This window comes from Falco cherrug, chromosome 6 (genome assembly GCF_023634085.1).
Source record: "Falco cherrug isolate bFalChe1 chromosome 6, bFalChe1.pri, whole genome shotgun sequence".
NCBI classification, from domain to species: domain Eukaryota; kingdom Metazoa; phylum Chordata; class Aves; order Falconiformes; family Falconidae; genus Falco; species Falco cherrug.
This window is the reverse complement of record NC_073702.1, coordinates 56,438,372-56,454,200: the sequence shown is the minus strand read 5'-3', so window position 1 is coordinate 56,454,200 and position 15,829 is coordinate 56,438,372. Positions and strand designations below refer to the sequence as shown.

At 37.4% G+C, this 15,829-nt stretch overlaps 1 protein-coding gene across 1 annotated transcript in view; it reads left to right on the top strand.

The window, feature by feature from the left end:
- Positions 1–15,829, top strand: part of LAMA2 (laminin subunit alpha 2) — a 377,271-nt gene that overhangs the window by 80,743 nt on the left and 280,699 nt on the right. Inside the window, exon 2 of the mRNA XM_055714667.1 lies at positions 15,015–15,185. Coding sequence (XP_055570642.1) covers positions 15,015–15,185 — 171 coding nt within the window. The remainder of the gene's footprint in view (positions 1–15,014; positions 15,186–15,829) is intronic.

The window sequence follows — 15,829 nt, the reverse complement described above, 5'->3', positions numbered from 1 at the left end:
GTACTTTTGTTTGATCTCAGCTGCATTGACAGTACAATCGAACCATTATTTAAGGAAGGATGAAGTCCAGAAATATCATTTTACAGAGAGAAACTATTACCACAGAAAACCTGTCTACCAATCCATGTTCACTATGTTACTCAAATACTGAATATATGACAGGTGGACATGCAGGTGAGCAGAAATCTGTGAGGAATATTTGTGAGTAGTTCTAATTTGAGTTGAGTAGTTGGCTGAATATGACCGAAGGGGTTCTTTTATAATATGAAGAATTAATTGAAATCTGTATTTCTGTTATCTTTCAAATAAGTGGATAGCTTCTCTGTTTCTAATGAAAGAAAATTTCCTTTTACAGGGTATTAAACTGATCTCTACTGTCTTATAAATTCAATAGTCCAGCATATGAGCTTTAATTTTTTTCAACAAATGGATAAAACCTCAAAAACAAGGGCACTTTTAGGCAGGGCTGTAAGATTTATAGGGTGGAAAATACGGTGCTGCTCCCTGCTGTGATACAGAGTCCCCATGGTTCCTACTGGTGTGCTGATAGCTGCTTGAGAACTGTAGTAAATTCCAAGTGGCTTTGTCCTAGTCTAAGAGCAGTTGAATGCACTGTAAAGATGCCAAACTGTTGATATATTTGTAGTAGAAAAATAGTTATATTCTATGCTAGTTAATGTTGAATGGAATTGTCTGCAGCCCTAGAAGTGATCATAGTTCTAAGAAAAAGACACTAGGCAGATTTAAGGATCGAAGTTTGAAGTTTACAAAGGCATAGAATACATTAAAATGACTACTTTCTACTATATATATACTACTAGATTATAACAGGTTCCCTGTTTAATACAAGCATGGGAAACTTATTTAAGTGCAGATTAAAATAAATATATACTTGCAGTATTAATTTTCCCCTTTAACAACACTTTCTAATAGTCATATCATTGTGGAAAAGGTCCCGTTTTGAAAAGATTTCCAGACATGAGTATTTCAGACCAAATTAATTTGTATATTTTTTGCAGAATCTTCCTTGAACTCGTTTGTGTAACATCTCAAAGAAATCAGACTAATTAACAGTTATATTTAGTGTTAGATTGCATGAAGGTTCAAAGACAATATTTGTATTACTAGTTTATCTTAGAAGAAGGAAGAGACTTGGCACTGTTTGCTAACTCTTAGGAATTTCAGCCTGTGGAGTTACGATCGCCGTGTCAAAGAAGTTCTTTCAGACTGAGAATTAGGCGTGGGAATTTAAGCAGAGGATACACTGTATTCCTGCATAAGAAAAGCTGAGATGTGTTTGTAGATATAACTCCATACCTTACTTTCAAAAAGGTAGTTTTGAGGTAGCTAGTTAGGGAAATAACTAGAGAAGGATGGCTGTCTCCAGTAGAACATATAAACAAGATTTTAAAATGAAAACTTCCAAATGGAGAGAAGGATGTAGCTTCAGGCTTCTTGTTCATTTCTGATTCTGCAATGGCCATTGCACAGTTGGAAGCCTTTTCCACAGAAAATTACCCTGAAGAAAATTCTCAGACTATCCCACTGTCCATGTAGAAATTATACTAGATCTACCTTGCAATTATTTTTTTTTTTGACATTGGAGTGATGGATTCCGTCGTCCTTCACAGAAGGAGACTTTTTTTTCTTGCTGGGGTATGAGGAGAAGATTACAGTCTTTGTGTTCTTAGCAACCAGAGTTTATTATGTGTTCCCACACAAATCTATTGTGTAAAACTTTCCCCTCATCTTTCCTCACTTTGGGAGCAGTCTTTGACTTGTTTCTTAGAGGTTTTCTTTGTTCCCCAACTTTTTGCCTCTTATTGCTCCTGTGCTTATTCCTGTTTTGTTTTCAGCCCCTGAAATCCCTCTGTGCTCTGCTGCTACCGCTTCACCTACTGCCGTTCTAGCTCTGTGCCCTGATGCAAGGGGTGCAGTGCATCTCCCAGTGTCACCCCCACACATGCTTGGTTTGTCCTGTGTTCTCAGCTTCCTGCTTTCCAGTGTCAGGTGTTGTGGGTTTCAAAAGCAGATGAGCCACCATGACTGGCGTTCTCTTCATCACCCTTTCCTCTGAATTTAGGGTTCACCGAATCTCTAAATGTGATACATCTGCTGAGTGTTCTTTTATCCTTTTCCCTTATAAAAGGGTCTCTCTCTCTCTTTTCTTCCTTGCAGGAATTGCCTGTTTTTACCTTTTCTGTCTTGGCAAAGACTTGGCAATGTGTCTATTGCCCTGTTCTCTTTATCCTTAAAAAGAAGCTCAGCCTGCCCTATCTCATGTACCAACTCTCCCCCCCCCCCCCCCAAGTTCTGTATAAAAGGAGTGCTGCATTTCATTGCTGCCTATCTGCAAAATTGTTTCCTGCCTATTTTAGGCCTCAGTACCTATTCAAAATTCTTCCCTTCTTCCAAATTTTCACTAATCAAGAAATCATTCTCTTAAATTCTGTGTCTCTTTAGTAACTAGGCTCCATGGGTAGTCAAGCGTATCACTGTTACCTGGAAAGCATTATTATGTGCCTTTATCAGCCAGCAACATTGGGTGTGGATTTATACAGTTAAAGGCAGTTAAACCTGTCACTCTACTTGTCACAGCACTCTCCAAGCTAGCCAGCTGCAACAAGGTCTTTTACCATCTCATACCAACATACGCTTCATGCCAGTCCCTCTGCTGCCTTCTCCTCCTCTCTTCCTTGGCTGCCCAAGCTCTTCACAGAACCAGCCACAGCTGCACCTTATCTACATTGGTCAACCCACCGCCCCAAAGCCAGCCCACAGCTGTATATTATCAATGATAATTAACACAGCTTCATTCCTCTACACTTCCCCCTTTTTTCTTTTTCTTTTTAACATTTCATACCTTATTTTTTTAACAATCATTACAACCTTTTTACAAATAAATTTTTCATACAGCCCTCTGTAATTCCTCTACGTCTACCAACCCATCTAGCTCTAAGTTTTGTGCATCGCCTTCCCTTGCTCTTCCCCAGGCCAGTAAATGATTCCACTAAAGTTTTAGAATTAGTTTTAAATATTACAGTCAGTTATGGTATTTACAGGTTTGCCTGTAAATGTTAGCAACTTGCTAAGTCTACAGAGTCCTTATATTTCAAATATATTTTTTGTATGGGAGTTGATCAGCTATGTCTTGTAAATACTATTGCTAAAAGCCTCATTGTATAATGTGGAACTGTGTGCTTCAGTGGACAGTTCATGCAGAATTAAAAAGTACAGAAGTTAAGGTTTCTGTGAACTGAGCGGTCTCTCACCTAGGATGACTGAAAGCAATTTGTTACTCAGAAAAAAGCTGCATAAAAAGCTGTTGCTATACACAAATGTGGGGGACCTGAAAACTTTTTTTGGCATTTTCCTAACTTTCCAAACAGTGAGGCCAACTAAAGAAAAACCCAAGAGGTGTATATTTACTTTTGATTTCTGAAAAACAAATTGTTTGTTCTCCAGCTGAGAGTCCATTGCTAAAACCTTTAATCATGCAAATAAATGTCAAACTAGTGACAAGAGTACCACTGAAGCTCATTAAAATCCTATTGGAAGACCTGAAGAATTCCTTTCCTTGATGTATCATCCCATACATTTTTAAAGCAACATGCAGGGATTCATCTGTATGCAGTTCTGACTGATTTTAATGGAATGTAAAGATGTGACATCTGTGACAGCTCTGAGTCCACTTTTATAAAGAAGAAAAGGAGGGTTTCGACTAATACAGATAGGCACAGCTTTACCAGAGAGGTATTAAGGGATGCCGATATAATTTAATTTTCATGAATGATAAAGTAAATATGTGTAGGGATGTTCAAGCTGGCTTATATTCTAAGCCAGATGTCTTTGGCAGTTACAAGCAGAAACTGTATACCAGGTTGCACATTTTGTCTCTAATTCTAAACCATGGTACATTGTCACTGGTTTGCTGACAGCCATCTGCTCAGACCTCATTTGATCTTCCCATTCAGTCACCGTTCAAGTGAGGGGACAAAATATATGTAAGGGAGGGAAATTATTGGGCTGTTTTTCTCATGGGGAAAATAAATATTGTTTAAATATTTTTTTCTCACAAGATATATATTAAAAGATACTGAAATCATACACATTCTTTTCATGAAGCAGAAAGAATTTGATACTACTGTGACTACAAGTACAGATGTGCTGCCTATTGTATTTGTATATCTGTGTATCTTTTATATATAATTTATAGAAATACACTATTAACAGCACTTATAAATACAGGTATTTAGTAGCACTTTTGTAGCAAAGTCTGGTGAACAAATGTATGTAACAGACAACTATTTCAATGTACCAGAAAAATAGTATACTGTAAAATTGACACAAAATACTCAAAATATTCTTTCATGATCTTATATGTAACTGAAGAGTTTGTTGACTAAATGTATAGAAACACCAATCTATATTACTACACAAATATAGAATTTAATTTTTAAGTTTATTAATCATATTTTGGCAATATTTCTCAGTTATACAGCTAATACACACCTCAGAACACTGACTGCATGGAAATTAAATAGATAACTTTCCATAGAATAGGACTGGTTATGAGTCTGAGTTGTAAAAAATGTTTTGCATTCTGCTTCAATACTGTAATCAGTGGCGATCTTGATCTTGCTAATTGTGCTTTACATGCATTGAAATTGAACAGATCAAAGTTGTAAGTCCTTATATTATCCAAGGAGAGCAACTTAGCTCTCTTTTTAATAGGGTGTTATGTAGCTTGGGTTTAAGTAACACATAAGTATAAAATGGTAAATGTAAACGGTGCATGTAGCTAAAATGTTGGTTTTAAGACCACCATGGATTTCTGGCGGGGAAGTTGTGCTTAGCCAGTCTGATAGCCTTCTGTGATGAGGTGGCTGGCTTGGTGGATGAGGGGAGAAGAGTAGATGTTATTTATCTTAGCTTTATTAAGGTTTGTGATGTCTCCATAACATCCTCATTTTTCAATGAACTGCAAGGCAGACTGAAAACCGAATGGATAGGCTCAGACAGTGTGGTCAGTGGCACAAAGTCCGTCTGGAGGCAGGTCACTAGTGATCTACCCCAGGGGTCAATACTGTATAACACGATCATTAATGACCTTGATGATGGGGCAGAGTGCACTCTCAGCAAGTTTGCAGGCAATACAAAATTTTACAGAGTGGATGATAGGCCAGAGGGTCATGCTGCCATCCAGATGGACATTGTCAGGCTGGAGAAGTGGACTAACAAGAACCTCATGAAGTTCAGCAAAGGGAAGTGCAAAGTCCTGGGGAGGAACAGTCCCATGCACTAGTACAGACTGGGGCCACATGTCTGGAAAGCAGCTTTGCAGAGAAGGCTCTGGGTGTCCTGGTGTTGAGCAAGCTGAGCATGAGCCAGCAATGTGGCAAAAAAGGCAAACCGGCTGCATTAGTTAGAGTGTCACCAGCAGGCTGAGGGAGGTGATCATTCCCTGTCTGCTCAGCAGTGATGAGAGCTGTGTCCGGTTCTGGGCTCCTCAGTACAAGACAGACATTGACATGTTGGAGTAAGTCCAGGAAATGTCTGGGAAGATGATTAAGGACTTGGAGCATCTATCCTACAAGTAGAGGCTGAGAAGTCTGGGGTTGCTTAGCTTTGAGAAGTCTCAGAGAGATTTTATTAGTGTGCATGTCAAGGGGTGATAGAGAAGACAGCCAAACTTTTCCCAGTGGTATCCAGTGACAGGACAAGAGGTAACAGGGACAAATCGCTCTACAGCAAAATCCTTTTAAACATAAGAAAACACTTTTTTTACCGTGAGGGTGGTCAAACAGTGGAATGTGCTGCTCAGTGAGGCTGTGGATTCTGCATCCTTGGAGCTACTGAAAATTGAGCTGCATGGTCCTGGACAGCCTGCTCTAGTGACCCTACTTGAGCAGGAATTTGGGCTAGATAAGAGGTCCCTTCCAATCTCAATGATACTTTAATTAACTTCAGATAATTAAAGAACTCTGCATAGAAATTGTGAATCTATGGTCTCACATTTTACCAGAATAAGTTAAAACTTTTAGAATCCTTATCAGTATGTGTTTGTAAAGCATTACAGCAGAATAGGAAAGCATAAATCAGTTCAGAGAATGAGAATTGAACTTAATGTTTATTGAAGCTCATCAGTTGAGAGACACATACTTTATTTTAATCTGAATCCTGAGAGTAAAAGTAAGTACATGGAAACTCTTACATATGGTAAGATCATTTTTTCCATTTGCTCTTTGGTTTCATAATGTCAAACTCAGTTTGGATTTTTTTGTCAGTGTAGATGATGCTGAATAGATGGATGACTTCTATTAGCCCTTATAACATGTCTTTTGTTGCCTCTTGTAGAGAACACAGCAAACATCTCAGTCTTTTTGTTTAAGTTGACAGCGTTGGATACTCAAGGGCACCATAACTAATTCTGGCTCTGCAGTGTGTTTTCAATGGACATTCATTTAAAAATTATTGCAAAAATAGTCATATACTTCATATTCTTTAGTGTTCAAGACAATGTATAGCAGGGGTTTCTTTGTGTAAAACAATAGCTTTGTCAAGACCAAAGTCAGCAGTAAATTGCATCTAGAGGCTGCAGTTTTCCCAGGCTCTATTCTGTCTTTGAGAAATTCTGATTTAATTTTTTTTCCATTTTTATTCAGTGACATAATCCTTTTTAATTTCTCCCCTTCAATGCGACCAAACTGTGATAGAGAAATCATACAGGTGTCTTTCCCACTCTTTTTTTGCAACTGAGGGAAGTGCATGAGTGGGGGGAACCAAACTTACAATGCCTTCTGAGTATGGAGATGATGGTACTAAGATGTGGGAACCAAACAAAACTGGACATTTTTAGCTATATCATGCAATTTGAGAAAGTTGTAAATTGATGTGTGCTATCTAAAAACATAAGATACATGATTTGGGAGAATTCCTGTTTGCACAGTGCTGTCTCTCAGAGGTCCTATATTTTTTTCTTGTTAGACCTGCTTGACTGACCACAACCATACTACTGCATTGCAAGGTTTTAATGAAGGTCATGCAGCTCATAAATACAAGGCAATAACTGTAAAGAGTGCTGCTTGCTTTTTCATGCATAGCACACTCTTTCTACAGGTAAGGTATTTGTACAACTAGTATTTTGCGCTTTAAAATTTGTCCCAGAATACAGACGTATAATTGAAAATCAGTGGGTGCCTGACTCAGACGGGGCATGTAAATACCTTTGAAAATGAGATGTCCATTAAATCTTTGTGCTTTGGATTTTTGATTCAGTGGGAGTTCTGCCATGGATGTCAAGGAGATAGGATTTAATCTTCACCTATATTTTTCCTGTTCTGCTTTGCAAAACAACATTCTGTGACAGCTCTAGGAAAAAGGAAATTCATTACAAAGCTATGAGCATGCTTATATATATTTTTTATCATATAATACTGGGGTATGCCAATAGCAATTTTTTCACTCAGTCTCACAATCTGTGAAACTGATTGTGTTTTGCTATTGAAATCAGCAAAGTCCGTACAAATTTTGAACACTAATTTTGAATGTAACGTGTGGAGAGGTGAGGTAATACTAAATAATCAATATAGCCTTTTCCAAATGTGTTCGTTACTTTGTAAGGAGTACAGTTAGCTTGGCTGTCAAGCTTCTTCAGGTTAGGGCTTTATACTATGCCTTTTGTGTTGAGGTTAAATATGCAGGAGGCTGTATGTAGGATTACTCAGTATGGAGAAAACTACCTGAAAGTAAAAGCAAGCCACCTCTGTAACCAAACATCGAAAACTACATTTTTACTTCCTTTGGAAGGAAAAAAGGGTGACTACCAAACCGTACTATAATACACAGTGGTTTAGGGCAACTGACATAAATGGGAACAGAAACATTTGTTATCCAATTTTGCTTTCCCCTGGACAAATGGACTTAGTGTAAATTTTTTTCAGTCCGTAAGCTCTGTTGTGTCTGGACAGCTATTTCTTCAAATTGGGCTTATTTTCTAGTGGTATAAAACTCTTCATCTACATTGTGGATAGAGTGCATTAAGCTCTTTCCTGTGGTGCACAGCTGGAAGCCATTCTGTGCTGCAACATTTTGTTTTGTTTTGTCCCAGTTTTTTCTCCCCACTGTGTTCCCACAGCTTAGCACAAGCTCTGCACTGCAGCAGACAAGTCTCTCTTTTTCCAGTGACACTTCTTAGAACATCTGAAATTGACATATTCTCTTTTGTCTTTTTAGTTACAAATTCAGTGGCGAACAGCTCTGCTTCACTGCATGAACATTTCAAAGTATTCTATAGACTAGGAAGATTGGCTTGAAAAGTTAGACATATTTAGGCAGGCTGTTTTATTTGCTTCTTTGAAGAGACTAGGGATATTTTGAGAAGATTGAAGGAAATACACAGTGCCAAATACTGGTCTGTTTAGAAGAGAGAAGAGGAATATGCAGGCCTTGACAGAGGTTTCTTTGAAGGAGAAAAACATTTTCTTAGTTCTGATGCTTTAGTAAGACACAAAGATATCCCAGATTTGGTAAACCAAAGTTTGTCTTCTGTCTTGGAAGTATTTTAAAAATATTATTAAAAAACAATAATGATTTTTTTTTTTTTTAGTTAACATTCTGTTTACACGTACAGGGACTGAGATTATTTATATTAACTTTAACCTCAGTAAAATGGGGTGCTGATTTTATCACTGTGTAATCAGAATGTAGACATCAAATAATACTGCATGCAAAATTTCGTGTGCCAACCATTATCTGTCAAGAAGAAAGGTAACAGAGCCTTCTATCAGTATCTTTGCAGTGGTCTTTCTTTTTACGATTGTATTCTATCTTCCCCAGTCTCTCCCACTCAGACAGTTCATCTCCATGCAAAGATCTCCATTGCCATCTTCCATCTCCTACCACGAATTGGTGGTTCTTTATTTCTCACTCAAGGTGGCTGCCGCTTCCTCCGTGCAGTAGCAGAAGCCTGACAAAGGTTATAATCTTGGTCTTGGTTCTTCACTTGTGCTTCCTGGTTCTGTTGTAGTGCTGGAGTATCCTTCTAGTGAGATGTATCCCACCAGTTGCTCTGCAGATGTAGGATTCTGATGTGATTGAAACGGTATTTGCAATTCTCCATGGGTTATGTGAAGAGTAGGAAAGAAAAACATGTCAGAACTGGTAAGTGATAGAAAAACTAATGTACAAGATAATTATTTTGTTTACATTCATATCTATTTTCAGTGGCCCTCCTTTGCTGTAGCTGCTCCTTGACATATCTTACAAGTAGGTTACTCCAGTGACTATCCCCACTTCATAATGAACCTGTAATCACCATTCAGGAGCTGGAGATGTAGTTAATAGCTTTGATTTCCCACAGGAATCCCTCCATCCTCTCAGCTAGGGAAATAGAATGTGCTCTGAAGGTCAATCAGTGCTATTTGGAGGGAGAGTGAGAGTGAGAATGAGATTGAATTCAACAGCTGACAGGCTTTATGAAAATGTCTTGTACCTGCTACTTGTGCAGCTCTTGTTCTTCTGCTGATCTGAACTATTGCAATAAAGCATGTGGAAAATCTGTCAGTTTGGCAGAGAGGTAGGTAACTGGGCATGGAAAAAGAGGGCAGGGTGCCAGGCATCACACTGGTGGGTTTTATTCCACCGGTAGTCAATGAGCTTATATGAACTGGAGGCTGGTGAGAAAACATGAAAAGTACACGAAAGAAAACTGGGCTGTTATTTTCCTTTATGCAATGAGATTAGGAAAACATAAGAAAATGATTTGGGTAATAACTGCTTTGCGGCAAACTGCAAGAACATTGCCAATCTCAGAGAATGTTCCATAGAATAAGAAGCCATTAATGAGACCTCTATAGATGCAAGGTAATGATGAGAAGTAGTGTATAGGACAATGGCTGTTGGAAGAAATTAATACTGGAAAAAATATTATGGTTTCATTAGCAATGCCACACAAAATCAAAGTTACAGTTTCTACTCCAGTATGGGTGGACCTTGATCTTGGGTTTAATGTACTACCAGCCTTAGTAAGAAACAACTACAGGTATATATGAGAAGTAATATTGAGGAAAAATGTGAAAAAAAGGAGAAATATAGTGATACCTCCCTGGATAAAACCCTGCAACAAGCAGTGATTCAGGGATTTTCTGAACTGACAACTGTACACCAAGCCCTTCATGTTTAACAGACCCAGATAAACCCTTCTTCTACGTACTAATCTAATTTGGTTTTAATGCATTCCTGCCTTTGGAATAAAAACATTTTATTGTATAATTTATTCATGTATTCTAGAATTTAATTTCTATCATACTGAAAAGCAGATCCATTTATCAACACACAAAAAATCCCAATCAGTGTAGAAAAATTCTGTCCGATAAGTTGATTCAATACCTCCAGATCGTGGTAGAAAGGTAACTAAATTTACTATGTTCATTTCCAAATGTTCACTTAGTAAACCCACTTCTGATTTTATATACAGGTGTCATTTTATACATGTCCAAGTCAGTTCTTTTCCCAGTAGAAGACTCTCAGCCTATTAATGTACACATTCAGATGTTGATCCACAGCTGTGATCTTGTCACACTTCATCTTTTTTTAGTTCTACCATGTTCTTTTGGAGATGAGAGATCACAGAATTATAGAAAAGGAATATCATACAGTATTTAAGTTGTCATTATGGATGGATTTATGCAACTATGTAATGACATTTTGTTTCTATTCATTGAGCTAATATTTTCATTGAAATTTCCGTAACAAAATTTTCAGGGCTTATAATAGCTAGTGCAGAGGCTATTATATTTTCCTCCTGTACATTAATTTCCATTCCTCTATTTCATCTGCTGTGTTATTGTCTAGACACACCATACTGAGAAATTTTTCTACCACTCTTTGTGATCTGCCCTTATTTTGATTATCCTGCATCATTTCTGTCATTAATAAACTGTTACCTTAGTTTTTACCCTTTTTTCCCAAGTTACTTATGTAACTGTTGAACAAAAGAGGATTCAGCAAAGATTGCTGTGGTTTTCCAGTGTTACTCCCCATTTCCCTTTTTTGTTATTGTTATCTCATGAGAGGTCATTCCCTCACATGTCACTATAGCTTAGTTCCTTTAATGGCCTCTGCAGAATCTTGTCAAAAATCTGTTTATCTAAATATGTTGAACTCGGTGAATCAATTACACCTACATGCCTGCCAACATCTACAAAGAATTTCAGTATTGATAGGGATGACTGGTGAGGACTCTGAAAAAAAACCCAACACTAATCCCAAGCATCCACTATTTTTGTCTTTAAGATAGATACTCAGATCTGCTTTGATAACTGTTTAAAAAACTGGTAATGTAGTTAGCACTTTGGTACCACACCCTACTTAACTAGAGCACTGGCAGTGTACAATGAATGCATCTGAGTTTGTAGGCAAAACCCAGCTGTTCCTGCGGATTTGCTGCTTTTCATTTCTACCATTTTTTTCCTAAAACTCTTTCTGTTGACAATATGTGTCAAACTTACCACTAATTCTGTAGCAAGTGAAGCAGCTTGCTTGATTACCCTTGCATGGTACACCATTTTAAAGAGTTTTTTCCGTTTCTGTGTTATTTTCCTTTCATAGTCTAATCACCTGTCAACACTAAACAAACTATTGGGTTTCCATGCTCTAAAAGCTCCATGGAATGTGTTCCATGCTTAAAAACCAAAGTGGAGAGCAAAAAGATGACCATGCCTATTCATAGGTGAGAATCTGAGACTGTTTTTCTTTTCATGCAACAGAAGTCTGTTGAAAACCAGAAATTGAACCCAAGCTGCTAAAATCACTGCCTAATTACAAGACAATCTTTTCTGCCTGTTTCCTCCATGCAATTTTGGTATTTTTTATTGGTTGAAATGAATGCTAATCTGTTTTTTACCAGTGGCACAAAGGAAGGAAAAGATTGATGTAGCTGGCAGTTGAAGGGAGTAGAATTTCTCTGCTTGCACTTGACCTACACAAAATAAACATAATGGGTTTCTGACTCAGAGGCATACTACCCAGTCTTTGCACTGGAGCAAATGATTACTAAAGGTATTTGGCAATAAAAATAACTCTGTAATTTTAGCAGATCAAGTTTTTGGAAGTATTTGATAGGAGGATGCCCACAGAATTCAAGGTGCGATTGATAACTAGATAAACTGTAATTTAGTGAGAAATTGAATTTTAAGATGCACAATACTAGCACACCAATTTTAAAATATTTCTTCTATATGATTATGACCATGAAAAATAAGGCTAAATTCTCTAAAAAAAAAATAATATGAATTGTGGTGTCTTGAGCTGTCTTGCCTTTCTCCTGGGGATTTACAGTTGGACAGATGTGAATCTTAGAAAGGGTGAACAGTGTACACTGGCATCATCAACATTAATATTTTTATTTCATATGCAAAGGGACTAACTAAAGGGTTCAAGACAATGGTTTCATCTTCTGTATTGCTAGAATCTTGTGCCTATGTTGTGAAAGTATTATATATATAAATTACTAGAAAGCAAGCAACATGAATAGTATTGCTTCCTCTATTCCATCTGGCTTGCACATCAGATGTTCTTTAAAAGCAAATCTTTATTTGGGGCTATACAAAGCAGTATCATAGAATATCTCGAGCTGAAAGGGACCCATAAGGATCATCAAGCCCAACTCCCTGCTCCTCGCAAATAATTATTGAAAAAAAATTCAAATATGTAGTTGTTAATTGTAATCTTTAACTTGTTAAAATTCCAGGGCTGGGAAATGTATCAGTATGCAAGTGAAGTGCTGGGTGCAGTGTAGGAACACTTCAGGCACCTTTTGCTCTCTGCCTGTCAGATCCACTCCTGCAAGCCTGCAGGGAATGCGATGTGATGAACTTCTCTGTGAGGTGCTGGGACCTGGACATGGTCTCTTCAGTGAAACACCCAATACTTGTTCCGGTGCCCGTGTTTGTACTGATTATGGGCAAGACTGTTTTGGTAGTTTTGCCCTAAGCTGCTGTGTACATAAAAGAGGTTAACTATGAGTGAAATTATGTTCTAATTGATGACTTACTTATGTACTCTTCATTTGGTTAAGTAGAGTTAAAGCTTAGAACAATGGTATGATTTGTGTATGGGTGTATAACATACAGTATTTTTATAGCTGTGTGAATGTGGAGGATTTTTGGCTGCTCTTTTTCAGCTGTTCCATTTTTTCTTGAAGGATTTGTTTATTCTCCTGATGCCATGTACAGCAGTTCCTTGTGTGTAGGATCATTCTGTCCTTTTTATGAGGTTCACTTCTGAGGGAATAAAATGCCTCCAAACCAAATGCCAGACTCTGTGTTAAGACTAAATGATTACTGGATTTTATGCTATTAACTTTGTACAACCTAAAAAGAGAATAATAAGGCTGTAAGTCAACATAGGAAGTTCCACAGCTAGTAATTAATCTGCTCTGCTAAAGCTTACACAGATTTTTACCCTGTGCCTCCATTGTGGAAGGCAGCAAATACCACTGAATGCATTGAATAAAAATACAAGAACAACTGTATAGATTTTAAAATGCGATGAAAATGAGCTGTAATCTATATAGAAGCAGCAAGCTACACGATCAATAAAATCTCAACTATTGATTGACTATACAAATTGGACAGGTTAGTAACTAATTGGTTTCTTTGCTCAAAGAGTATGTTTAACATGGTTTTAAAATGAGCATGAGAGTCACTGACTCGCAATGGCAGAGGACAGCTGTACCATGACCAGCTAAGCTTGGTAATTAAATGGCGTACAGGTTAATTAGAGACAAGCAGGGGACTGGAGTTACAGGACTGAAAGGAGTCAGTTGAATAGTGTTGTCCATCTGTCTGTGGAGGAGGAAAAGAAATGTCATTATAAAGGGAGCTTCATCAAGTGTACAATAATTGCAAATTGAGTTTTCATTAAAGCCTTATTTTAAGGTTAAAATAGTAAAATAGGGTTAGAAGCTGAATGAATTGCAGAAGAGTGGGTTTGGAGCCAGTGGAAATTGTCATCAAATAAACTGCAATATGATCCCAATCCATACCTCAGATTTTTTTGTCGTTGTTTTGGTTTAACCTGCAGCCATGGCAAATTACGGTTTTGAAGATGCAAACCTGATTGATTTAATGTGAGGGGCTAATGTATACATTCAGCACATCATATCGGTTTGTCTCTATGGATCAATTTTATCACGGCTCAAAGGTTTTGATCAGTATTTAGTGGGAAGGAGAGTAACCCACTTAAATGATTGATCTTTGTATGGTTTATAATCTTTACAGTTTACAGTTATATAGAACTTAGTTCAGCAGAGCACTCAGACATGTGCTTAAGTGCTGTGCTGAATAAGAATTATAATACATCACTAAGCATGTGCACCTGAAAAAAATAACAGTGCTACCATAAAAGAGATAATGTTGTATATGTGTATATTATACTCTTCTTGAGGAAAGGGAAACAACACATGGCAGATGCTATTCATGTTTCTCCATGAATTACTCAGCTGCTCTGATGACAAAGGTTACTATGAGGTCCTAAGCAGAACAGTAATATAGTGTAATACAAGTGATGCAGTCTGTGAAGTGAAAGCTTTCCCGTGGAGATGTGAGGAGAAAAGAAAAATAATAAAGAGTTTTCATAGGTGATTTGTGTACAATGTTTCAATGTCCAATTGAGTAGGAGGACAAGGTTTGATTATGAAAAAAAAATAAATTATGATGCTTTGTATGTTTCCATACTTTACTTTCTCCCTTGGTGTTCTGCTGTTGTTGAAGATCTAACCAGAAGTTACCAATTTGAATTTTAGAAGGGAATGAGGAGGAAACCATCAGTATAATGGCTTTATTCTGACGTCTAAATTTTGGATTCAAAACCGAAGTTGGTGCTTTTCTGTGCTTCGTTACTTCCATAGTTGTTGAAAATTAAGCCTTCTCCTTTAACACTGTAATGGGTCCTGCTAAATTCACCTTGCCTCTGTTACTTTTGTTTATGATTTTATTTTCTTTTGTTTGCAGGGTTGTTTCCTGCAGTGCTGAACCTGGCTACTAATGCTCTCATCACAACTAATGCTACCTGTGGAGAAAAGGGTCGGGAAATGTACTGCAAACTTGTTGAACATGTTCCTGGACAGCCTGCAAGGAACCCTCAGTGCCGTATTTGTGATCAAAGGAGCAGGGTTCCACATCGTACGTGGGCCATTTTCACTTTGTTCTTTCAAAAAGATTTTTTTCCAAAGGTTGTAGATACTCAGCAAACAATACTGTAGGTCACCAGCCCAATTATTATGAAGTGTCTGTCTCTTTCTTGTTAAATTAGGTTACCTGTCTCTTCCATCGGTATCTCAAAAACTGTATCTCTTATGTATACTCCTCAAACTGAACTTTCTAATTCAGATACTTAAAAGTAGAGCACCTAAATTCATGTTTAGAAAAATTAAGTATGTACCGCTGTTGAATTCTCCTGCTATATAGTAACCATGAATGAAAACCAGATGACTTTTACCTGCATACCTACATGTGGAATTTGAACATTTTGACCCACGTAAGCAACATCTGAAATTTCAGTTTAGGGCCAACTCGTTTTATTTTCTTTTGTTCTGGGATATTTTTCTTCTTCATTTGATGTTAATTCAATTTCACTGAGCCAGCAAAAAGAAGATAAGATAATGGAGCATGTTTGGTTTAATTGCTTAGTTTTTCGTATTAAAATTGATCTTTGCTAACACTGCTTTCTAAAGACTACCCAGAAGCAAAACCAGTTTTCAAGTATAAATTTGTTATCATCTGCTTCAGAGACGCATATTTCTAATAGTTGGGAAGATTAGAATTAA